At 36.0% G+C, this 26,229-nt stretch overlaps 3 protein-coding genes across 3 annotated transcripts in view; all 3 read right to left on the bottom strand.

Annotated features, from left to right (window-relative positions):
• Positions 1 to 855: 855 nt before the first annotated feature.
• LOC128554334 (guanylate-binding protein 7-like) lies at positions 856 to 5,625 on the bottom strand. Its single transcript, XM_053535608.1, has 9 exons — positions 5,537 to 5,625; positions 5,002 to 5,189; positions 4,566 to 4,708; positions 3,709 to 3,818; positions 3,274 to 3,458; positions 2,520 to 2,800; positions 1,753 to 1,950; positions 1,412 to 1,502; positions 856 to 1,004 (listed from the first exon to the last, which is right to left on the bottom strand). Coding segments are annotated over exons 1-9 (1,347 nt in total). The 5' UTR covers positions 5,539 to 5,625.
• A 2,950-nt stretch (positions 5,626 to 8,575) lies between these two features.
• On the bottom strand, positions 8,576 to 14,139 carry LOC128554333 (uncharacterized). Its single transcript, XM_053535607.1, has 2 exons — positions 13,761 to 14,139; positions 8,576 to 9,129 (listed from the first exon to the last, which is right to left on the bottom strand). Exons 1-2 carry the CDS (start codon positions 14,137 to 14,139, stop codon positions 8,576 to 8,578), a joined length of 933 nt encoding a protein of 310 aa, XP_053391582.1.
• A 5,082-nt stretch (positions 14,140 to 19,221) lies between these two features.
• The window catches only part of LOC128554335 (guanylate-binding protein 5-like), a 37,059-nt gene continuing 30,051 nt past the window's right edge, over positions 19,222 to 26,229 (bottom strand). The window contains exons 7-8 of the mRNA XM_053535609.1: positions 24,514 to 24,604; positions 19,222 to 22,906 (exon numbers count right to left, since the gene is read on the bottom strand). Of these exons, the coding sequence (XP_053391584.1) occupies positions 22,314 to 22,906; positions 24,514 to 24,604 (684 nt within the window). The 3' untranslated portion in view covers positions 19,222 to 22,313. The remainder of the gene's footprint in view (positions 22,907 to 24,513; positions 24,605 to 26,229) is intronic.

Raw genomic sequence — 26,229 nt, 5'->3', positions numbered from 1 at the left:
AAGTTAGAAGTACGCGAAAATACAAGATGATTCCGTGAAGAATTTCAGCGGCTTATTATTGTTTCTTATATTCTTCTTTTTTATCCTTTCTCCTGAACGTATTTTTAAAAATATGATTATAATATCTACGTATCAACATTATTAGCATCTTTAACCCCGGTTGGAAGAGATGAGTTGAATTGTTATGTTTAATTTGTACTACTTCAACGTAAATTATAGACTTTTCAAATTTAATAAACATTGAAAATATCTGAAACGTCATCTCGAATCGACCCTATAATTAGTATTCATTAAGAATATGCCGAAAAGAAAACAACAAAAAACAAAACAGTAGCTCCTAAATACTTAAATTACCTTATAAAAATTTGTTGTTAAGTTCAATCATGCACATCTTGGCTCGATTTCTCCAATAATCGATTACATTTACATTATGTTACATTTGTGGGATTTTTTTCGTTCTTTAGCAGTAGTAACAGTGGCCGGGTCACAATAAACTGGGTTATCTGACATCCCCTCTGGTGGTAATCTGTCAGGCAGAACAGTTGCACCACTTGCAGACTTTTCTTGTGCATGTTTACAATTTTCCTCATCAAAAGAAGATTGTGATGTGACGTCGTCTTCTTCTGTAGATTCATCCTTCTTGAGCGCTTTCTCCCAAAGCGGTCCTATAGCATCTTCCCGAGGCTCATTATAAACTGTGCCTTTGGGTAGATTAAATGTAGCATTGTCAAAAATGTCTTTCCAATGAGCCATTTCTTGACACAACTTACGGTAGTATGAATTGCTCTGAGTGAGCTCTTTCTTCACTCTGTCTATTTCTTCAATTTTTGTCTTCAGCATGCCAAGGTATTGTGTTCAGATGTTCTGTAGGCCATTGACTTGTAACATTTCAATATCAGCTCTAATTAATTCTTCAACTTCTTCTGCCTCATTTAAAAGGTTAGTGTCTTCTTCTTTCAACAAACTCAAGCGTTTGATCTTTCGCTTTTCTGGCCCTTCTGCAACTACGTAAATGAAAAACATTCAGTGAACTCTCTTACAGAAATCATTTCGAACGTTTATTTCAATATTTCCGTCATACGGCTGAATTTTTCATTCGTATTTTGCATTTTGTGGAAAAATCTCATACATTTGTTACCGAAATTGGAGTAAATCACATACTAGTAGTAAAACAGCAAAATTCAGAAATTTGTGTACAATGTGGCACATTTCGTTTATGGCTTATTATTTTCAATATTGAACAGAAACAGCGTATTCAAATGCATTCTATAAAATGGATACAAGTTTTAATCTTACAAAGCAAAACAACGATTGAATAACTGTTCTTGATTTCACATAATCGAATACATTAACTGTTTTATTATACTATACGAATATTCAGATATCTTATTACAAACTTGAAAAATCTTACCTTGTCCACCTTGTGCCTCTAGGAACATTTTGTACACAGTTTCCTCTTCTTCTACTTTTTTATCGAGAAACTCTTGGAGAACCATTCTGGCCTTTGAAAAATAACAATATGAATCAGTTCGATTAAAGTAGTCGCGAATGGTTAAATGACCAAGAAGCTATCACAGCCTTCTGTATTATTTAAGTGTTGTAGCAGGAAGTCGATTTTTATGCTCAAACAGTTCATGTATAAATAATATATTAATCCTATACCTTGACTTGAAATAAGTAATTGAAAAGTATCATATAGAGGGAAAGAGTTTTCGTTTTATCTTCAAACCCTTCAAATACATTGCTTACTACGGATCCCATGTAACCTGCTTCTCTATTGAACTGCTGGATCAACAAGTCTATATCTTTCACGTAATCATCAAAGCCTGTTGGGGTACAGTATTTGCGATTCTTTATCTTCACTTGTATTTTCGTGGTATCAAGTCTTTCCAGTATAACCAAGCATTTTGCTTCTAAATCTTTCTTGACAATATTCTTGAATTTGTCAAACTGTTATTTGAAGCAAACCTAAAATTATTCATTAAAATAAACTGCGAAGCACAAAGTTATTACTATTCAAAAGAACGCACTAACTTTGGCATAACAAGCGATGAATTAAGAAATAATTTATAGCAAAAAAAACTTTTAACACTATTTATGCACGATGGGCGGTTATACGTCGGGCTCAATAATTTCACGAGGGCGCTGCCCGAGTAAAATTATTTGTACGACGTATTACCGCCTGAGTGTATAAATAGTGTTAGAACACTATTTTGCTATAAATTATTTCGATTCTTATATGCCCTACATCTAAAACAGTAAATAAAACACAGAAACGCTCATTCTTGGTCGCAATAAAAACACTGACGTCACCGCACGTTAACGTGCCGTCATTCTAGCGTAAGATTGTTTTAACAGAGAAAAGCATATTAGAATATCAAGTAAATACTTGCCCATTGGACAGAAAGGAGAACGTCGCAGTCATTTATTGCATGATGACAACAACAGAATGAAAATATATGCTCAAAAGTTTACATTTTATCATTATTAACTGCTGATTCAAAAGATATTTTATTTACCATTGCCTGTTTTTCATAGATTTGTTCATCGTCAATAATTAGTCCAGACTTCAAAACTTCTTGAGCTACTTGCATACTATCCTTGTGGTAGTTAACAAGACCTTTCTCGCTCTGTGAATAGGAATGTAGGCGTTTTTGCATTTCAGCTTCATATATTTCCGAAGCTTTCTGAACAACATGTTTATTTTCCTCTGCTGCCATTGATATCGTTGCGCTTGTCAAACATATAGACTCTCCAGCTCGTATGGAACTGATATAGTTCCGTAATAGAGAACAAAACACTGTAAATACAACAATAAATGTCACAAATAGCGTCTTAAGATACTTAACAGATAAATGAAAGAATATAAAGCATATTGTAGATGTAAAGAGTAAGTATATTTATGAACGAAAAACGATTATTATTAAAGAAACAAGACATAAAACAAACCAGAATATTAATAATTAAGATACAAGTTGACTTGCGAATCCATTATTGTTCAGTTAGAAAATTATCATATATAAGCTGTACTTACTCCTGCCATTTATTGCTTTTCCTGATTTCAGTAACTTCGGATTACAAGAAAATATGTAATTCCGGAACTTGTCCAAAGTTTCTCGAAATTCTCTCTTCAATGAATTCTCTGACAGCGTCATCAATTCTTTCAGCTGATCTCGTTTGACCGGTTTTCTGAACCGGAAGCATTTCTGTTCTTGAAATATCTTCGGATAAGTATTCGTGGAAGGTTGTATTCATCGAGTTCATCTTGTTTACCTTTTTTCACCTTTTTGTGTTGTTTCAGCTCTATATTATTTTCAAGAAAGGTATCATCGTCCTTGATAGTTTCAACAGAAAAATCCCTTGATGTGAGAACAAAGTTCGGGAAAAAGAAATCAAGGATAGAATCGTCTTCTTCTGAACCGCTTACTTTTATTGATGTTTTAATCTTGTTTAAAAATCTGTATACGGTCAAAGAAAAATGTGAGTATAGTGTGTGTTACTACCTAATTCATATACTTTCTAAAGTCATTTGCCGAAATATACTTAAAATTAGAACTTGAATTAACATGGATAAAGTTCAGCATTATGGGCCTGTACAGTCGGGGTTCGTTTTTATTTTATTCCTCGGACCAAACTAAATGTAGTCTTTTGGCTTGTGTATTGTTTACACGTAAGTTATCTACTCTTAAAGCATAATAAAAAGGATACTTAAATTCATCAGTTGCAGTTTTATTAAAGTTCCCTCTTGTATTGTAAACCATTGTGCTGGATAAAAGCGTGGCAAATATAAACAGGTTTTTGTCGTCTTCTATATTGACCTAGATATAAATTATGTTGATAGTATTAATAATGTTGCACATAAAGCTAGTGAATTCGATATAACAGATGTTAATGCAAATCACAATTCAGAATATTTTCCGATCTAAACAAAGTAGACAATCTACAGACTGACTTGTCGAGTCCCGAAGATCTGACACAAATAAGGTTTAGAAAATTATGATTTAAACATGATTTAAATTAGGATTAAAACATGATGTCGCTTAGCCATTTGTCTCACAAAAACATTTGATAGTCTGAATACCTCGTCATAAATTATGTTATCATTAAAGGTAGCTAGATACATTAGTATAGGTTTTATAAAACGAATTGTGACAATGTTTACAAATTATAAGATTTCTTTAACATATCTCGCTTTCGAATACATTTTTAGATTTTGATCTAACGATTGCCTACTGCTAAAATATATATGCTCGTTTTTGTTGTATTTTTTTCCAGTATAAAGTCTTATGCTTATGTCACGTGTATATAAACAGTTTCACAAATTTTCTTTTGACAAAATTCTGTGGTGGAGTATGTCAACATGTATATCCGATACATACATTCCTAAAACGTTTTAGAATTATTGCTATAATGCTTAGACTGATCAGCTTAAAATACATTATAACATTTCAAAACGAGTGCTTTATTACCAAGACCAATTATCTTAAGATACATTATAAACTTTTAGTATGATTGTACCCAGTAATCTTATAGCATGAATGCTCTATTACCAAGACCAAAAATACCTTATCAGGATCATCAATTCCTTCTGTATCTAGTAAAACAAGAACTTGGTCTTCCTGTGTAGGGTGTGGCCGACACATTACCCAGATACCTTTTGTCACAGCTTTCGTTGTGTGACCAGTCTCAAACCAAGATTTATCACTGGCTGAAAAATACACACTAATTTAAGAATCAATATTTCAAATATAGTATCAAATTTTAAAAGAAATAACATCAGTAAACACTAGAACTTTCTAAGACAAACGATTATTGCAGTTTGTTTTAGCGTTATATCTGTATAACTTTTGCATTTTATTTGCTGTTTCATCAAATGCAATGAACATGAATGCGAGTAAAAAATCTAAATCTTATATTTTATTTGCATATATGTCATAGATAGCAAATGCATGTATGCGATATACATATTAGTCTGTGCAATGGCGTTGTAATGACATGTACCTGGGTCGTGTCTTGCAAGTTTATTTAAGATGAAGGACTTTCCAGTTCTCAGTGTTCCAACTACAGAAACTATATTCAGTGGTTTCTCTATTTCTCCCAGTTTGTCTAAGGTTGACTGGTCGTGTGTCATTTCGCCATCAACAGTTGATACCAGTATCATGGGTGAATGAAATATTGGGTTGTCAGGCCTGAAGATAAACGTAAAATGGTGTAAACCTTATTTGTAGATCTAATTAAGCACTGCATACTGCTATCCTAAAATCACGTCTGATAAACGGAAAATAAAATCAGTGTACAAAGTGACAAAACATAAAATATACATTTAAGCAATCTTACGTAATTATAATATTACATACAAACGTATGGTAAGTAAAAGCTATATTCTGGTTTACAAATGGAAATACGAGCAAAATGTGTGATTAATGTCTTAAAAAATGATTGATTATTTTGCTCTTATTATCAGCAGGTGTTAGCACCACAAAGCTTTATATTGAAGTTTTACCCGTACATTATTTGCTAGATCGAAAATACTTACATAGTTGTCCCTTTCGACTCTGATCGTATATTTTTCTTTGTCGGAAAATATGCCTTCCTGTAAAAATGCTTCAAATCATTAATGCCAAAGAAAACTGTACCAGGAGCTGTCCAGAAGGCAACGCTCTCGACTACTCAAAAGAAATTATCACTGTAATAATAACACTAATACATATTTGATTCCAAACTTAAATATATTCTTACATATAACTTTCAAAGTATGAATAATGATCATGATTTGTAATTGATTCAACATAGAGTTATCCTTGCGGTGTATTTTAATCCAATATGATTTATGTAGCTATGTCTCTCCATTTCACGGGAGACATTTTTTGTTTTGCTTTGCCATCTGCTATTCCGTCCGTGTTTGAAAGTGTGACAGGAAAGGCCGTACCGGCGACAGTTCCCATCAGAACAAATCGACACCCTTTACAATATTTACAAATTTATTTACATTAGATGATTATTAACAATGAATAGATAATATCAAAAAAATATGTTTATAAGAAAGAAAAAAAATATTTAAAGTTCCATTCCTATGTTACGTGGCACAGTTCTTTAATTTGATTGCGAACTTTAAGTAGCACAAACAATATATAACGTATCTTTAAATCAAGTCCCTTTAAACCGTGAATACGTTGATTCCGTTTTGGCTCCCTATGGTGGTAGGTGATTGCATCCCTGAGCTGACTTCAGAGCATAACAAAAATCAGCGTCTTTGCGGTTTACGGCACAACCATGGGACGACAGTTTTGCGCTGGGAATATCACATCCAGGCGAGTGAAGACAAGTGAACCTCGGGCATTGTACGTCCGGGTTATGACATCACCAGGAAAATCGTCTGGCGGAAGAAGCTAAAATATATAACATATGGTAAGCACCATAGCAAAACAAATAAGTCAGGGCATAAAACTGCTCCTCTGGGTACACCATACCTCCGTAGGCTCCCATAAATATTACGTGCTACTTATACAAAATATATGTGCAACTAAGTTCAGACGTCACGTGATTAAAATACGTCACTTATTACTTCTATTATTACAAAAATTAAGTACTTAAAAGACTAAAGTATGAAAAGATATGAAAAGTTTATGATGAAAAATATAGATACGGAAATGATAATCTGCAGCTTTTATTTACAACTACAAATTAACAGAATTCAATGTAAATCAAACGTTATACAATACTTGGTATCGATATAGCATCAAATGCCATACAACAAAACGGACATTGTATGTATAGGCAATAGACTGGCATACAATTTCATATTACAATAATATAAATTACATACATGGTATTAGACTTGCCATATAGATTTAATCATTACAATGCAATGCAGTAATGGCGTTCCGTAACAACGAAATGTTTGACATATGTGTCAGGCCATGAGATTTTTGGTCCAAATGCGGCAAACGAGATTTCGAGAAAATCGCGTTTAAAGCGAGACGTCATGTAAGTAATTGTTTCTCGCACCTGTGTCTCAATTACTCATTTACATGTGTTCAATAATTTATGAAGCTGGTAAATAATTTATCGCAAAAGAACACTATGAACTGATAAAATCATTCTACTGCAAGGAAAAGGGGTCAAATGAATAATTAGTGGTATGTAACCCATTTGATTACAACATGAGTCACCGTAGTCAATTACTTCCCCTTGCATTATTTACAATTACGTCAGAGCTGTCAAAAGCAATGTCGTCGTCGAAGGACAGTAAACACTTTTTTGGATATATAGAACTACTCTTCACTGTTTGAAAGCTAAAGGAAGGATCATGGTGAGTAAAACAGATGATTTTATTGCATGACATAAAGCATATTTACTCGACACCGTGTAAAAATGGCGTTAATGCGCCATTTCAATATGACCTTGATCAGTTTCAGTGTTTGACAGTTATTTTTTTTTTTCTCAAAATGTAAATATTTAGAATCAAAAAGGTTTCACTAAAACATATCAAAGAGGGATTAAATTTTGACAGAAGAAGGAAAATTTCGTTTTATTTCATTACCCAAAATCAAAACCAAAAGAAAACGTGCAATATTCTCAATTTAATTCAATATATTTAATCTTTGAATAAATATGATATAATCAATATAAAGTATTCAAAAGCGTGAGTAGCTTTTTCTTAAATATTGGGATATTGTGGCCACTCAAGATTTAAACGGGTAACCAGTCAAACCAGCCAATTCAGCCGGGTAACCAGCCCAAATTGTAGGGAACAAATCAGCCGACCAAAAGAAGACCAGGCGTGCTCCGAGTCTACATTCTAACCCATGACCAGCAAAATTTACTTATTTACAGAAAAACAACTTCTAACATGACACAACTTTCATCAATGCTACGGTCCACTACGACGAACGAAATGACAGACGAGTAATATCTTCCATTATCCTACGGGCAACCACAGCAATAATGAAAAATACCAAACGTGTCACCAAACCGGACACAGCACTGTAGTGACCAGCATCAGCAAGTATGACTCCTTCACTATTCTACGGGTAACCATAACCATAACGGAAATCTAGCTGGATAACAAGCTAGAATCACCAAGCAAAGCAAGGCAAGGCAAGGCAAGGCAATGTATCCCTTGAGCAAGGCTATATAGAGCTAGGCAAGGCTATAACGCAACGCTATAAAGATATTACCAGAGCACTAGGGCAATACCTTTTGCACACCACTACTCGATGCCACGCAAGTTGTCTATAAAAATGACCCTCCAAAAGAGAATTGAAATGCTCTGGCTCTAGTCCCCCGATTCACGTTGGTAACTCGCGTGAGCCGAAAACCAGAACCAGAGTTATATACATTTTGAATAAAGTACGTACTTGACAGTAAATAAAAATGTTAAAGTATGCTACGCCCAGTCAATTTCTGATCGGCAGAATTTCTCCCCGCCACAATAAATTTTATTGAAATTTATCCCCCGAAAATTCTGGAGAGAAACGATTTTAAATACTTGCTTATATACTTCAATACTTCAAGTAAATTGTAACAGCAAGAACAGACAGCTCTTTAATAATTTTGCAAATCTTGTAATTATTTATTCAGGTATGTTTCTCAGAATGGCATCTTTAACGAAGTCTAAATAAAATTCAAGGCCAACTAGATTTAAATGAACTCCGTCGGGACGATAAAAGGCTGTTTCTGCGTCAATATCTGTTGAAATTATGTCTGCCCTTCCCGACTCTAATACAATTTTACGACCGATTCTGTTCAATCGTTTGCGTTTAGTTTCGATAGGAATGTATCCCCCTCTTGACCCCGGCCAGACCTGTCTTGGCAGAATATCTAACCATATAATCATTGTCTGCGGAAAGGCGTCTCTAAGGTAAACTATCTCTTGCCGTATGAGATTTCCAATATCTGGGGTTTTGAATTGGAGTAAATCGTTACCATCTAGACTGATGATGATTATTCTGGGCGGTGAAGACAGAAGAACCTGTGTCTCTATGTGTTGTCTAAATCCGCTCCAACCCATACCTCTCTTACCCCACCATGCAACTGACACTCCCTCTATGTTTAAGTTAGGTTTTCCAGTGGCTGTAGCATGTGTCCCCGCCCAATACGGGATTGAATCACCAACAATCCAAACATCTAAATGTAAAAAAAACGGTACTGAACTATATGTTTATGAATACCGAATCGTTCGTATACCCTTGATTAAGAAGTTAACGTATATATGTCTTATAACAATCTGATGACCAACGGCCCAGTTTCATTATTGTTTCTGACGGATAACCCTGAGCCGCCAGGTCAGTCGCCCTGCCAATTCTGAAACTGTGTGACCTGAAATGTCCAGAATTGTAACGCGTTTTACCGATAGCCATTGATAACACGCTAGAAAATTGAGACCTAGTCACAACAGTGCCGTTTTCGTGGCAAAAAAGGAGAGTTTGATGTTTAGGCCGTATTTTCAAAAACTCCATTAGTTTAAAAACCGGACAAATACCATTGTTTTGCCTGGGTAATTCAATAAAGGCTGGCTTTCCTTTTTGGTTTGTTTTATAATGACGAAGACGGATTACAACATACTAATTATTTTGATAAAAACAAATATCGTCAATGTGTATGGCGTGATTTAATTGAAACGAGCGTGTTGCTGTCAATTCACTGACCCGAAAAAGACCAAAATAAGCTAATGTAAATAAAGCTGAGAAAAGTACTGTTTCATATCTATCATAACAAACGGTTGGTAGTTTGTTGCAAATTTCAACCAGAATATTCATAGTTAGCGGCGCCCGTTTATCGTAAGTTGACCTACTTCTGTGACAACCTTCTAAAATCTTTCTTAATAGAAAGTTGTCATTTAGACTATAATAACCATTAATTTTATGAAAATAATTTATTCCCGCCAAATATGATATAATTGATCTTGGTGATAGTCCCTTGTCGAAACAAAAGGATATGAACAAAATAATATGTGCTAATGGAATCGGCCATAAAAAGGCGAGGTTATAATTATTCCTAAATTTCTCAAACACATTTAATGCCGTATTGTATGCTAGCGATGAATTTGGTGCTAAAGATGAATAAACGAGTTGTCTTGCTCTAGATTGAAGATGTTCCACAGAAAAGAGGGCACCAGACTGGGTTCGAGGTCCGCTTCTGGGGCGAGCTCCCTGAATCGTGTCAACTGTGAACGAGATAAACAGTCACAAATAGTATTTTCATGACCTTGGACATGGGCTGCTTTAATCCAAATATTCAGATTTAGACAAGGTAATGTAATCAACCTTATCAGACACATAACCCTATCGGCTTTGGATGATAATTTATTTAAAATATGAACGACTGCAATGTTGTCACAGTTGAATTTAATCTTTTTGTTGGCTAGCTGAGGACCTCAAACAAATAATGCAACCATTATTGGAAACAATTCGAGAACTGTAATGTCCAAAGTAATGCCTAGCCTGTGCCATTCAGCCGGCCATTTTACAATTTGTTATGATAAACCTTGTTTAGGGTTGAGTCATGTTCGACACTGTTAAAGGTAATGATATTGGTATATACCTATGGTAGAAATACTTACCTGCGTAAGTTAAATACTTACCTACCGGATACCTTAGTGTAGTATCTTGCCACCCTTAGGGTTCTGTGCCACTTACTTTATTACATTGCTAGATGGTTTCGATAAATAGTAAATGTAATATATTTATACTTACCTCTGGTAACGTACACATTTACTTCGAGTTGTAGCCCAGCTAGCGTGTACACTTTATTACTTTGTAGTTATCTTTTGTATATTGTGTTTTTATTTTTATCGTATACTCTAGGAAGATGTACCGAAAAGTCAGGAGCCTTTTCACGAACCTGGGGAAGTATGTCATAGGACGCGAAACGCGTTTTATTTCTTTTGGCCTTGTAATTGTTGTCACATTGTATTTGAATCTATTGAATAAAATATGAACTCTAAATATCAGATGTACTACCTGTTATTCATTCTTGACCTTGACCAAGAGTCCCGTTATTGCCCTATATACTTACCTCTACTTCTGCCTGTACTAACAATTACTAACCTGTCACCCGTAACTAAGTCTCCGATGTTCGAGTATATTGTGCGATGCTCCATTGCACTTGATATCTTGACATTGGAATATATAGTTACGTTTGTGTATCATAATATATATGATAATAAATATCTAGGATATTTACTTATTTGCAGGTAAGTTATACTTTTGTTAGATTCTGTTAACCATAAAGTATCATTTCAGAGTTTAAGTTAGTAATATGGCTCAAACATAAGCTATTTTTCATATACTTACCTGTTTACCTGGAATCTGTACACAAAGCCTAGATTTGTTACGTCATTACCATATATACATGTATTTTAACCTTATGTATAATATTTTATATATTTTTTGGGCACTTGATATCTTGACATTGGAATATATAGTTACATTTGTGTATCATAATATATATGATAATAAATATCTAGGATATTTACTTATTTGCAGTTATCTGTACGGCCAGACGGCATCACGAACCCTAACAAATAATTGCCGACTGGGCTACGTCGACACATGACACCAGTGACCTTGAAAGTAAATTCCAAACCCTAGATTTTCGCCGCCTGCACTATCGGTGAACAGTTGTACGTCAGCATTGGAAACCCAATATCTGTCGTGAAAAAGTGATAAACCATTAAAATCCTTTAGAAATGTCAGCCACATATCTAAGTCTAATCTAATTCCCCTTTTAAGACGAAGACGGTAGAAGGGTTTTGAAAGACCGCAGATTGAGTCTATTAAACGGCGAGAAAAACACCTGTCCATCGGTATGGCACGACAGCAAAAATTCAGAGAGCCTATGAGTGATTGCATCTTTTTTAAGGTAGTTTTTTTTTTGTGAGATAGCATCTCATTGATTTTCTGAATCACTTCTTGAATTTTTGTTAAAGGTATTCTTACAGTCATATGTTTAGCGTCGAGTTCTAAACCTAAGAATACCAAGATTTCTGTAGGACCCTCTGTTTTTTTCTTCCGCTAAAGGGACGCCAAGTTCTGACATAATTTCGCAGAAAATTTTCAAATCCTGAGTACAGGCCTGTGTATTTTTCCCAGCACCCAAGAAATCATCTAAAAAATGTATTAATCCGCCCGACTTCAATTTTCTTTTAACACAAGACTCTAAAAATCTAGAAAATCTCTCGAAAGTTATACAACTTATCGAAGCACCTAATGGCAAGGCCTTATCAAAGTAAAATTTTTCTTGAAAACAAAAACCTAGTAATTTAAAATCTGCCGGTTTTATTGGTATTAATCTATAAGCATTGCGGATGTCTGTTTTGAACATTTTACAATTTTGTCCTAATTCCAGTCTAACGGCCTCGTCAAAACTTGTGTATTGAACCGAACATAATGCGGGGTCAATAAAATCATTCACCGATTCGCCTGGAGGATAGGATAAATGGTGAATCATCCTAAATTCACCCTGTGTTTTCTTTGGGACAAGGCCGATTGGTCACACAATTAAATTTGGCAACGGTCGTTCTGTAAAAGGACCGGCTACCCTGCCAGCAGAGATTTCCTTATTTATTTTGGATTTTATTAGATCAGGATTTAGAACAGTGGATCGTAAATTTTTAGAGTCTCTGGGTGCACGTGGCCCTGTGTATTGAATAGGAAATCCGTGCGTAAAACCATCAAGCAAGAAATCGGACTCCTGTTTGTCATAAAATTGTAAGTATTTTTTCAGTGGTAAAATTTTAATTGGCGACTTCGCTAAATTGTATTTATCTAAGTTAGATTGATTTTCTTAGTGCTGTGATTCCCTTTTAATTTCTTCTTGGGGGTCTAAAGGTGCCCCGCCTATTGAATGGTCTCCCACGAAAAAAAATTGCTAGATGTAGATTGGGACTGGGTTTGCGATGGGGCAGGTATGCCTGGTCTTGTGCATTTAAGCTGTGGGTGCGGGCCTTGGCATTTTGAGCAAGTTTGACTAAATCTGCAATTAGGCCAAGTGCAGTTGCCGGTATTAAAATCATTGCACGGATACCTATATGAATTTGATGGGGTTCTCGGAACTGGCCTCAATTGCATACAACGCCACCATAAATCATTATTGATTTTTGACCAGGATGACGGTGAGACAGTTGACGTAAGCGAAATTGCTCATCATATTCCCGCCAGCTCGAAGACCCTTGTCTCATCGCAGCTTCCCTAATATTGTACATGTAATGTAGCAATTCGTATACTTTATCAGCATGATTAGACAGGTAGACTGATGCATAAATTAGAAACGCGTTTGTCCATTTTTCTATATCATAGATTTTTTCTTTGCATTCTTTTTGAGAAGCTTGAATCTGCAAGTCTGAATTTAGCTTTAAAACTGAACCATTACAATATTCAGACAATTCTACCGCTCCTTTGAGCATTAGAGCCAAATTAACATACGAGCCATTGCAAATTTGTTGTTTCAACGCAGTTGGTAAGTGAACTGCAATGTCGTCGTCGGCTAACCGTACCGACGGTAAGCTAACATTGTCAGAAATGTTATTGGAGCTTGTGTTGTTTAACAACGGGGTATTTTGTGTATTTACGAGACTGTTTGAAGTGTTACTAAATTGATTATGCTCTAATGCCCTTGATTTCTGTCTGACATAGAATTTACTAACATAGGTTGGCCACACCCCAAACCATCATTCCTTAAACTATTTTCATCATGTCTGTTAGGTAGAACTTGTGCCTCTCTCATGAGGTGTTCAAAATCTATACAATTACACCTACCGGCATTATCTTGCAACATTCTGTCCTCTACTAAGTCTTCCAACTCGTCCGCCGTTCGTTTCCGGCCCCTGTCACCGTTTCTCTGGTCAACGGGTTCGTCTCTTGCATCCGCTTGGCGCCTCGCGTCGTCGGCAGGGTCTTGCATGACCTCCCTGACTGGCCCTTGTCTAACATTTCTGGCGGGTTGTCGCCTTGCGTTGCCTGCGGGTTCCTCGTTTCCGGCGTGATGGCGTCTGACATTGCCGGCGGGTTCTTCTCTAACATCCTCCTCTGGTTGTTGTCTAGCGTTTCTGGCCGGTTGGCGTCTGATGTTGCCGGCGTGTTCCTGCCTCCCGGCGGGCTCCTGTCTAGCCCTTCTTCTAGCTCTGCCACGTGGCATCAGTGCTAATATGCAGTTGTCTGGTTATGCAAATTCTAACAGACGTTCCGATGAAAATCTAACAGTTGTTACTTCGTAGGTAGAACACGTTCAACTGAGAATATTGCACGTGTTTCTGTGTTATATATGTACGTATTTTACGTTTGGTTCCCAAACAAATCTGGTTTATTTATATACAACGTTTATAATAGACCTGGAACCAAAACTGGTTTTGTCTCACAAAGCTTACAGTAAACATACATGATCATACATGTATAGGTATAGATGCACAACGACAAACTGACCTAGGTATAGACACGCGATGACAAACTGACGATTTCATGAGAAATAAAAGCAATTATTTAAAAGATAAAATAATTGATAATAATTAAGACCACGACAGTTCCATTGGATTATCTTATTCGACATAAAAATGTTTTATCTGGAAATATGGTGTTTATATTAATCCGTCTTCTCGGGAGAAGAGATCTTAGTAATCCTTTTCTCCGTCGAAGGTTTGGGAGGTATACCCGGAGGTTTGGATGAGCGTGCATCCTCCTCCCCCTCCATGTCTACATCTGTTGCTAGATGTTCAAACCGGTTGTAGCGGTTAATGGGATCATTAGATCCTTTCCCCACTCCACCGGTATTCAGTTCAATTTTTTGTTTAGGTGTTTTATTCACCTTTGCCGATGTTGAATTACTTGTTGAATTGTTTGTTACTTTGTTTATACGTTGTGGTTGTGGCTTGTAGTTGGGAATGTTTTGTATTGCAGCCGGGGTTTTTACTTGGAGAGGTTTCTGTACATTTGTTGGTTGTTTACTGGGTACCGAAGTTTGAGTTGGATTTTGTTGAACAGTCACTGAATCTGTTTGAGTAAAGGCATCAATGCACTGTGTTGTTTTGCTAGAGACAGATTTAGTTATTGATAAATAAGTTTGTGCGAGTGTTGGAGATGTAAATTTGGCATTGCAATTTGACTTGCTTCTGGAAATTCAATGCCTTGTGTGAATTTGACATGAAGAACCTCCTTTTCGATTTTCCATGTCTTGCAATCACGAGACTTGGCTGAATGTGGCTCGCTGCAGTTCACACAACGCAATGGACGACTACAGGTGTCGTGGTCATGAGAATGTCCATCCTGGCCGCATTTTGGGCAAGTGAAATCGCCTTTGCAGTTTTTCTCATTGTGCCCGAACTTAAAGCAATAATAGGATTGGAGAGGATTAGGAATATATGTTGTAACTTTTGTAATGAGATATCCAACTTTTACGACTGAAGTAAGAAACGGAGTGCCAAAGGTAAGAATAATTGTGTTTGTGTGAATTTCTTTTCCTAATCGCTTGATTTTTATACGTCTAGCAGCAGTGACATGCTGATCTGAAAGGAGAGAGGCTTGACATTTTGAAAAGTTCGTCTGTTGATTGGATTAAAAGAAATCGTGGAAATGCCATGTTGGATGTGTATGGTCGGTGAGGATTCTCACCTTCCGTGCCGTCAGAATCTGTTTCGGTATGCGGTCGTTTTTTATTTTGGTTTTCCATATTAAATGTTTAAAATTCGTCACTCGCAGCCCCCACCCGCCGCGGAGTCCAACAAGGGAACATGAAAACAGAGCGGATATCCAGCTCACACATGTTAGGGATACTGTAGTGATATACTCGGCCAGGTATTTTGCAGTCTTGTTTATGTCTCCAGCTGTATTACAAAAAATGCAATAAGGGGACCCCAGGGATTGCTACTTTACCCAACCAATTGACCCTAAGCCACCGCCTTCTAGGAAATTGAAATTGAAATACATATTACAATGAAGTGTTCAATAACTGTGTGAACGTACTATGAAGTTTGCTGAAAGCAGTAAAATATGACAATAGAAAGGAAGACATTAGGTTTTGTATAACGAAAATTTGCCAAAAAACCAAGAATATTGTGCAATATAAAAATGAAAACACATAAATACAATTCTAAACGAAGCATAGAAGATGTAAGCGTAATTAAAGTGAGATTTCCTAGGGCTTGGCATGACTAGCCGATTGATCGTATCGGGCCAATACGACCGCCAAAACGTCTAGACCGAATAAGAGGCAAAAGAAGTGTATTGGCACCCACATCCCGAAAAGAGGACGCACACATGTAAACAAGCATGCATCACCTCTTCGGGATGCTATGGGGCACCTCAACATCCAGGACCCTCGTCTCCGGCTTACGGGCCGCCACCCACGGTAAACGGGCGGCTCCATTTTCGGGGGAGTCGTACCCCTCTGCATGGAGATACAGCCGGCATATTCTATCCCCCCGCCGGCAAGGGGATCATAAAGTTTAAGATCAAAAGAAGTGATTATACATGTAAAATTACACATGTCCTAAACAACATGTGTATTTTTATCGCTAGGTCAGGGACTTTTCATGTTGAAAATACAATATTTGATTTAAGCATAAATGCGCTGTTTATATACGTAACTCGGGTTATTAAGGTAATAAAGTTTTATGTGTAAACATGCGATTGAATCAACTGGAATCATTTCTTTTAGTACATTGAACATGTATTTACACCTAATCATCGATTCAACGTTCGGTCCTGTAGCCATTGTACATGAAATCAAACGCCTTAAGTGCTGGACACGCCGAGTGGTTAAGGTCGCCAACTTTAAATCACATCCCCTTATCGAAGTGGATTTGAGTCTTACTCGGGGCGTTGAATTCTTCATGTGAGGAAGCCATCCAGCTGGCTTACGTACGGAATGTCGGTGGTTCTACCCAGGTGTCCGCTCGTGACGAAATAATGCATGGCGGGGCACCTTGGGTCTTACTCCACCATCAAAGCTGGAAAGTCGCCATGTGACCTATAAATGTGATGATGCAACGTTAAACCCAAAGAAAAATAAGTGCTGACCCTCTTCATTTAACTTTATATAATAGCGAATTAAAACTTGATTCGGGACTCATGACTAAGTAAGATTCCTTGCCAAGAAACTTGCTCACGACGGATTTTTTCAACAGTTCTTCCTGTATGTCGGGTGGGCAGTTACATTGCTCCAGGGAAGAAACAGTACAAGACTCTAGTCCAGTGTAAGAATATGCCAACCGTTCTCACATAAAGAGATACGGCCGGTAGCAAGGCTCGAAACCATCCTATCCCCCCATAGGTTACCGTGATTTCAAGTCGAAGACTAACCACTCGACCACAGGGGCGATCACACGATGGATGGTTACTGCAATCCGGAATCTAGAAACCACACGGGTAAGTAGTTACAGCAATGCCAGACTGAAGTCGACATAGAACTCTCAAATTGATTTATGCCGACGGGTTCGACTAACAGCTTATTTTTATGTCTTCTTATTTTTCGTTTGACATCGCATACCACATGTCTTCAGTATTCAGTTATTATTAATAATGTATATCTTCTCATATGGAATCTTCTGTTATCGATGTTAATTCTTTGGTTTGGTATTCTACAGTTTGAGAGAAAATATCGGTAAAAATGGAAGTCTGGAAGAAGTAATCAGACTCAGATGGACGTATAATCATAATGACCGCATCGCTTTGTATTTTTACCCATACTGATTCGTAACTTCATATCCTGTAGGAAAGGAAATGCGCATATGTTTAATGGAAATTGGCTGCGTATTTATCTGCACCCTTTAGCAATTTTTGAAGCAATCTAAAAATAAAAAATGGCAAGACTGCCCGATTTACCCGGTCGCACTCAGCGTGCACTGTGGTCCGATACTCATGTGTAGAAGAAATGACTTACTGAACAAGACTTAGTGCTATTGTATTATAGTAACCCGAAAGCATATTCAGTTAAGTAAAAGAGCGATCAACATCTCAAAAAGCATCGAGTGACGCCTGCACAATAAACTCTTTTATTACAAAATCGTGTGCATGGTCAAAGATTTCAATTCTCCATGTAACAAGAGCCAAATTTTCTATTATTTGCAACAAGTTGCGACAGAACTATATGCCTTTTAACCTGAAAGCACTACACACACTACGTATAGTCCAACTAATTTGACGCTATCCTCTAGGAAATACAGAGATAATTGTTTCATATGGGCAATATCCCCATTCGCGTCAAACGCTCAAAGATCGGAAATTTTCATGCTGCCGACGCTTTACATGCTATAGATTTAAATGCCGATTATTTCACGAATTTGCCATCAATTCAAATCAATCTGACTAAAGTACTTGATCTTCTAAACGAAGATCTGAGAACGACCCATTCACATTCGTCTTCTGTAGATTTTGGATTTCCAGTATTGCTATTTTTATTTTATTCAATCAGACGACTTGTTCGAATGTCAAAGAGTAACAAAAATGTGCAGTTATTCCAGGGCTCGAACCCGGGACCCCTCGCTTACAAAGCAAGTGACCTACCGATTGAGCTAGGCGGCTATCTGATACATTATGACATAAGAATTGTAAATATCAAAAGTCAAGGCTACAGGTAGATTTGCAAGATGTTGTAAGTTAGGCTCTGATTGGCTAGCGAAAGGGTCGTCAGAACGAGGCAATGAATAGGTCGTTCTCAGATCCTATGCGTAGCGTAATAGGAGATGTACTTTAGTCAGATTGAATTCAAATAAAACTTACATGCATCGAATGGCATTCAATTCCTCGTTGATTTATGCAAAAATTATCAAAGAATATCCAGCATTACGAATTTTCTGTTGATTTAAACCTATGTATGTACTGTATACGATAAACGTTTACCGTGACATGCTAATATGCACAAACGATAAAACCCAAATAACACGACTATGTACTGTGATTTATCCTTCATTATGTTGGTTCTTCAAAGTTTGACGCATAAACTGCCCGTCACAAATATAAACAATCTGAACGTCGAATTATTTTGACTAATACTAGGTATTTCCAGACGTTCACGAGTCTGTTATATTTCGACAAGATACTGCATGTAGTTTTAAATAAATAAATGGATGAATATAACCGAGTTTGTTATCTTACAAATTAAAGCAAAATTGAAAAACAAACCTTATAGTTCAATGTGTCAAGAGAACATCGAATATGCAATAACCGACATCCGTGGACATTTTACAAAGACTGGATACATGTACATCAATTTAAAATAAATACATGAAACTTTCGAGACAAAATCTGCGGAAGCAGTTTTGTTTTATTTCGTCGAGAACATGTAATCACATCAATGTTCAAATCTATAATCTAATCTGTATTCATTATGCAGAATTATCTTGAAATAAATACCTGTGATTTTTTACTTTTGTAAATAACCCGTTACGATCAATAGAAAAATACTTTAGGGCGAAACAAACTACAAGCGTAATCAAATTAACCTCTCACAGTTAACTAGAGTGACACCTACGTCATTTACTACCAGCGTTTGATGTAAACGCCCATTCGGCGAGATTTTCTGAAATTGGCAGTTACTGTAAGTAAAGTGTTTGGTGAAAAGTTTAGCCAATGTTCAGTAACACTATTTCAGTATTTGTGTTCACTAATTGTTTAATAAATGTTAGATTACCATGTCCTGGTTGCCTAACAAAGATAAGAGTTATTCTAGCATCTGTATCAATTCAATACTATGCCGTTTTATATACTTCATCTAAGAAGTCAATTGGATTAAATAACTATTTGATTATAATAGTCAAATATTTACATTGACATATATATCTAGCTAAAATACATTTGAAATGCAAGTTTATAGAAATATCAATAGATCCTATTTATTCATATCAGTTGATATCCAAATATCTATTCAATGCTAATGTAAAATTAGAAATTATATTGGAATCAAAGTCAGTAGACCACTGTTCAATACTTTCCTGTTGAATTGGTGTAATTCTATCATTTCATTAAAAAATAAAAACATACATTTCTCATGGATATCTAACTATATATGTATCCCTAATCTCTAACAGAATATACTAAAGTGAAAAATGTCACAAAATGTTGCTCAAAGGTGATTGACGACCTTTAAATCAGTGCATAGATAAGAATATGGTTAAATCCTGATCTTTAGAAATATTATTACTAAAGTTAGTAAAGGTGAAGTGTGTTTAAGATGAAGTGTTTTAGTTAATTTGCTTAGCGTCAATAAATGTTATTTTATCTGTATTGTAACTTTTGGACATCATGGAGAGTAAGAGATTGTAAACGGTTTAAACTGCCATACAATATTTTTGCTCCTGACCGTTTCAATCCATGCCCCACTATATTTATTCGTTTCGTCTGCATTTGTTTCGTTTATGTATTATATTTGCATTTTTGGCATACGTATATACAAACACTGTTGTAGGATTTTTATTTGAAGGAGCTACCTTCCTTGGAGCTTCGCTTTTCGTTTAAGAGTTTTGATCTCATATGTATAATTGATGCTTGATCAGCGATGTAATGATGCACGTGCGCGTTTACCATGAATAGGCTCAATCAAACCGGGTCTGCGACATTTTTGTTTTTGTCATGTTGAGCGGCCTGTGGAGTTTCAAACTGTTCCTATTTTACCTGTGTGCACCAGCTACGTAACGACTGATACCATATTTAGACGTTTGTGTCATGACGTTAAAAGCATCGTGACGATTATGTTACCTTTTATATACTTAACAATACTTTTGACTTATCGAGCAAAATGCTACCTTACAAACTTGTTTTAAACAACAGATGACAATACAGTCTACTTGGCTAATTGCAGTTCATATTCACTACCTCGGAGCCGCTCACGACCGGTGACCTCTTCAGCGCTTCCTCGTCTTTTACTACTTTGCTGAAATATTCATTTAGGAGTTAATATGCCTGATATTATCATCAAAATGTACACAAATAATCATGATTTTCCGACCGAGGTTTTTCATTCCTTTATGTAGTGCGCAACAGAGAATAACTTTGGTAATCTTGTTTTTTTCTTTCATTTTATTTTGTTAGTTTGTTTACTGGTTTGATAATGTTTTTGTTGACTGGTGACTCGAAATGTTTTAAGGTTATCTGAGGAAAGCATAGAACCATCGCTTAAGAAAAGAATATATGATGGAGCCATAGGAACCCAGGTAGCTTACAGACAGCTGAAATTCGACTTTCGGCAATTCTGCACTGCAATTACCGGGAAAGTATAATTATTTTATAGGTGTTCCGATATAGAATAATACTAATATCATATCTTTTTAAAATATTATACATATACTAAAGTCGCATTGATGCCTAGTCTTAATAATGCACTACAATTCAAAATCTGCACAAAGCCGGTGTTAGTGTGGTGCGAGGGGTCCTGCGGTTTCCATTAGATCTCATGTACATATTCGATCAAACTGAGTCTGCTATTATTTCGCTTGGTTGCATTTTATCTTTTATCTCTTATTTTATTAACTATCACTACAGCAGTATTTAAGTGCCTTATTGCGGCTGTAAAAATCCCCACTTATTTTGAGTTCAGTGTTGTTATGTCATCTGGTCCTTCGGAATCATCAAGTCCATTCAATACATGTGTAAAACAGTTTCGCTTAATCCGGTGCTAGTGGGGCATTTGGGCGTGATTGGTAATGTAGTTTTTTGCTTGGTTGCTTTTCTTTTACTTTTAAATGATTTCTTGCAGATTGATGACGTCTCACAACGGCATTCTGTAAGTGCCGTGTTACGGCTTAAAAAGGTCTCCCTGTTCTAGAGATTCATTGTTGTTATATTTTCTTGTCATTTAGGATCGAAGAGTACATCCAATAACTGTGTAATATGTTGCATTACCTTTTAATCTTTTTGGTGATCTTATTGACATAATAATTGGATTTATAGAATTCGTGTATGATAGTGCTACTGCCAAAATAATGTCTGAAGCAGAACTTCTATGCTGATTTCACTCACAGAAGTCGTAATATGATTTATTTCTATGCATGTGTCAGGACGTTATATATTTGTAGTTTATCGTTCGTTAGTCGGATGTATTGAGAGGCAGTCGCTGTTCAAATTTTGCTGTCAACAACGTTCTTGTAGATTTGTAATTTGCAACAATATTCCTTGTACAGGTTAATTCAAAGCAGCTGAAATAAAATTTATATACATTGCATATGTATGTATATAACATCAACTATTCTAGTAACTTTCAATTAGTCACTTGTTCTAATACTCGGGAACAGAAAAGCACAAAAGCCAATAAAAATCTTAATTTTGACATAAAAGTTCGATTATGCTCGTAATTGCAAAACAGAATTGTCCCGTAATCAATAGCTCTTATATGATGTTACATGTATAATTTTGATTTTGTTCTTCCACTGGTGCTTCATCAGACATTGTCTCTAGTGAATACTTGTCAGGAAGAACCGTTAAACCATCTCCCCTTGTTGACTCCTTTTTTGCTTGTTTAAAACCCTCCCCAACAAAGGAACATTGTGACGTGACATTTTCTTCGTCTATAGATTCATCTTTCTCCAGCGCTTTCTTCCAAAGTGGCCTTATTTCATCTTCCCAAGGCTCATTGTAAGCTGTGCTTTGTATATCCGTTCCTTTTCTCTCAGTTACTGACTTTAGCTGCTTCCTATAGTTGAACAGATTAAATGCAGACTTCTCAAAAATATTTTTCAAGTGCGCTGTTTCGTTACATAATTGATGGTAGTATGAGTTGCTCCGAGTGAGCTCTTTCTTCACTCTGGCTACTTCTTCAATTTTTGTCTTCAGTATGCCAAGGTATTTCGTTCCGATGTTCTGTAAGCCATTGACTTGCAACATCTCAATATCAGCTCTAATTGCTTCTTCAACTTCTTCCTCCACCTCATCTTCTTCTCCGAACAAACGCAGCCGCTTGATTTTTCTCCTTGCTGGCCCTTCTGCAAATAAGTAAATGAATTTCATTCAGTGAACTGTCTTACAAAAATCATTCGAACGTTTGTTTACAAAGAAGCGATTCCGCTTCATTAATATGAATACAGCTAAAACATCCATGATTCTTCTATTCTTGACAAGAGGGCTTAGACAGACGAGTATTTTTTTCCTATGGATCGTGTTTTTGTTTCACAAATAACTAAAAATAGTAAGTTTGCTACAAATTAGTTGAAGTATAACATTATAAATAATAAGCATTTATAAGATGTATTTAAAAAATTTCCTATCACAGCATGTTAAGTCATATATACCGATGCCTAACTCTATTTATCTATTTATTTTGTGATCAATTACAAAGAAATTGAATTCACGATAGTTTAAAGACATTCTTCCTAGCATTTTTTTCAACCATATCTCCGTTGTTGCCGGCATGTGCGTGTTCGTTTGTCCTGCTAGGCGCTTTGCCGTTATTGGTCTGGAATATTTTGGTGGTGATTTAGTTAGTATGAATTCTCTTTACTATATAATAATTTATATTGCGAATTTGTATCCTAGCAGATCTCACGTGTGGTAAAGTCAACTGTTCTGAATTTAATAATATCCATTAATGCAAACTATCTCTACAAATTCAATGTATCCTCGAGATCCAGTTAACTTAAAGAGGGAGAAAATATAGCTTCTCTAGTCCCAGTCAGTTAAAAAAACTAAAAATGTCACTACTGATTTGTGAGAGTATTGAGACATGAAAACAGAGATTTGAGTTAATAAATGCAAATACTGAACCAGTTCAAATGTGTTTTACAATTCGGGCTTGTTTATTAAGCAGCATCGAAATTAATCTTATTGGGTTAGTGGACTTGCTGCGGCATGTGCGTGTTCGTTTGTACTGCTGGGCGCTTTGCCGTTATTGGTCTGGTATATTGTGGTGGTCATTTAGTTCGTATAAATTCTCTCCGGTATAAAATACGAGGTTATCTAATAGTGTTGAGTACAACACTGAATTCTGCTGGATGAGTACACAGCAGTAATAATCCATATTTGGACGAGGCGAATGCCGAGTACTAATATGAATTATTACTGCTGTGTACGAGTCCAATTGAATTCAGTATTGTACTCAACACTGTAAAATTACCACGTACCTTCACACCATAAAAAGATAGACGAAGAAATCAAAACTTCATACATTTTTACTCACAAACAACAACAAAAGGATAAGAAAGTTATCGCATTTTTTCAACAACAAAAATACTGCTGTCGCTATATACAAGGGAGGTAATTCGAAATCTCTTTATAAGGAATCGGAAGAGTTGTCCCGTTAACGCGATTCACAAAATCATATTTAAAGAAAAATGTATCAATGATCGATGTATCAAATAGATGCTTTCCATTATCCGCCAGACAGATGTTGAACAGTAATAATGCATTAACATGCCTTCAATACAATGAATATAAGGTCCAATCAAGAAAGAGTGAAAAAGTGGTCTTTATTTCACATAAATGAAACGATGCAAAAAACATTCCAGTCATTTTGCCTATGTTCTGAATACTATACAAAATAGTCTTTAATTTGCTGAACATTCTGATATCTTATGATAGACCTGAAAACTCTTACCTTGCCCATCCAGTGCCTCTAAAACCATTTTGTACACAATTTCCTCTTCTTCTACCTTTTTTTCAAGAAACTCTTCAAGAACGATTCTCGCCTTTTAAAAATAAAGATATGAAACAGTTCGATAAATACGTTGTAACAGTTTGCAAATTTAATCAAATTCAAATAAGCTTTGTTTTGATTTGCTTGGATGCATTCTATTCCTTCAAAAAGACCGGGAAGCCTTCCCAAAAACAATCAAAATGTCGTAACAGGGAGAGTATGTCATTTCTTATGTAAAGACATTTCAGGTACGCACGGATAACATACTCACATAATTCTATACATGGAAAGTAAATAGAAGATGTAGAAGCTATCTAGGTCGCCAAGCAAGACAACAAGAGCTGTCACAGGAGACAGCGCGCTCGACTATTTCGAAACTGGGCACACCTGGGGACACTGAGGAGCTGTCTCTTGAGTGTTTAATGACGCCAATGGTGGATGAAGATATTGCACAATAGCTAGAGTCTGTGTCAAAAATATTCAGTAACAAGAGAGGTGAAGATAAAGATAAAGTGTATCAAAATACCATATAAGTATAATTCTAAGCAAAAAAGGGGCATAATTCATAAAATACTGCTGCAAAAGTTATGCACCTTGTGTCATATGATACAAGTGATGATTTGGAGCAACTACTTCAAGTTTGAATCAAATGCATTAAGATATAACTTAGATATAGTGAATATGCCTCAAAATAAACCTTAAATTCTAAGTAAAGGGGGCATAATTCATGCAAAATTGGTGCCAGTGTTATGCAACTTGTGTCATATGATGTGGATGATGATGTTGAACAATTATTTTAAGTTTGAACTAAATCCATTCAGTAATAAAAGAGACATAGTGAAAATGCATCAAAATCAACCTTAAATTCTAAGTAAAGGAGGCATAATTCATAAATATATGGTGCGAGAGTTATGCACCTTGTGTCATATGATATGGGTGATGACGTTGACCAACTATTTTAAATTTGAATCAAATCCATTCAGTAATAAAAGAGATAACCTGAAATTCTAAGTATAAAGGGGGAATAATTCATGACAAATTGGTGATAGAGTTATGCACCTTGTGTCATATCATGTGGGCGATAATGTTGAACAACTATTTTCAGCTTGAATCAAAACCATTTCATAATAACAGAGATAGAGTGAAAGTGCATCCAAACTTTACCTAAGATAATAAGCAAGAAGGGGGGATAATTCATGAAATATTTGTGTTAGAGTTATGCACCTTGTGTCGTATGATGTGGGTGAATATATTGAACAATTATTTTAACCTGAAAATCGACGTGAAACGGGGAATAAATCATGAAATATTGGTTCCAGAGTTATGGCCCTTATTTTAGATGATGTGAGCGATGATGAGGAATAAATATTTTAAGTTTGAATGAAATCCATCAAGTAACTACAGAGATATGAAGAAAAAAAGAAAGTGTAAACAATTTTAACCAAGCTGGGGACGCCGAAGGACGCCGACGCCGGGTAGAGTAAGATAGCTCTTTATACTTCGTATAGTCAAGCTAAAAATGATAATGATGCAGACTTGGTTTGATTAAGCATGTTCATTAATAGTAGTGAAGATGCATGATACTGTTCACGCGCTCTAGTCCCAGGATGAGCAGACCAAAACATTTCCATATGTTACAAGTACAAAAGTCAACTTTAAGAGGTTCGCAGTTGTGTT

This window comes from Mercenaria mercenaria, unplaced genomic scaffold (genome assembly GCF_021730395.1).
Source record: "Mercenaria mercenaria strain notata unplaced genomic scaffold, MADL_Memer_1 contig_4948, whole genome shotgun sequence".
Lineage (NCBI taxonomy): Eukaryota > Metazoa > Mollusca > Bivalvia > Venerida > Veneridae > Mercenaria > Mercenaria mercenaria.
This window is presented reverse-complemented; position numbering and strand designations above follow the sequence as displayed.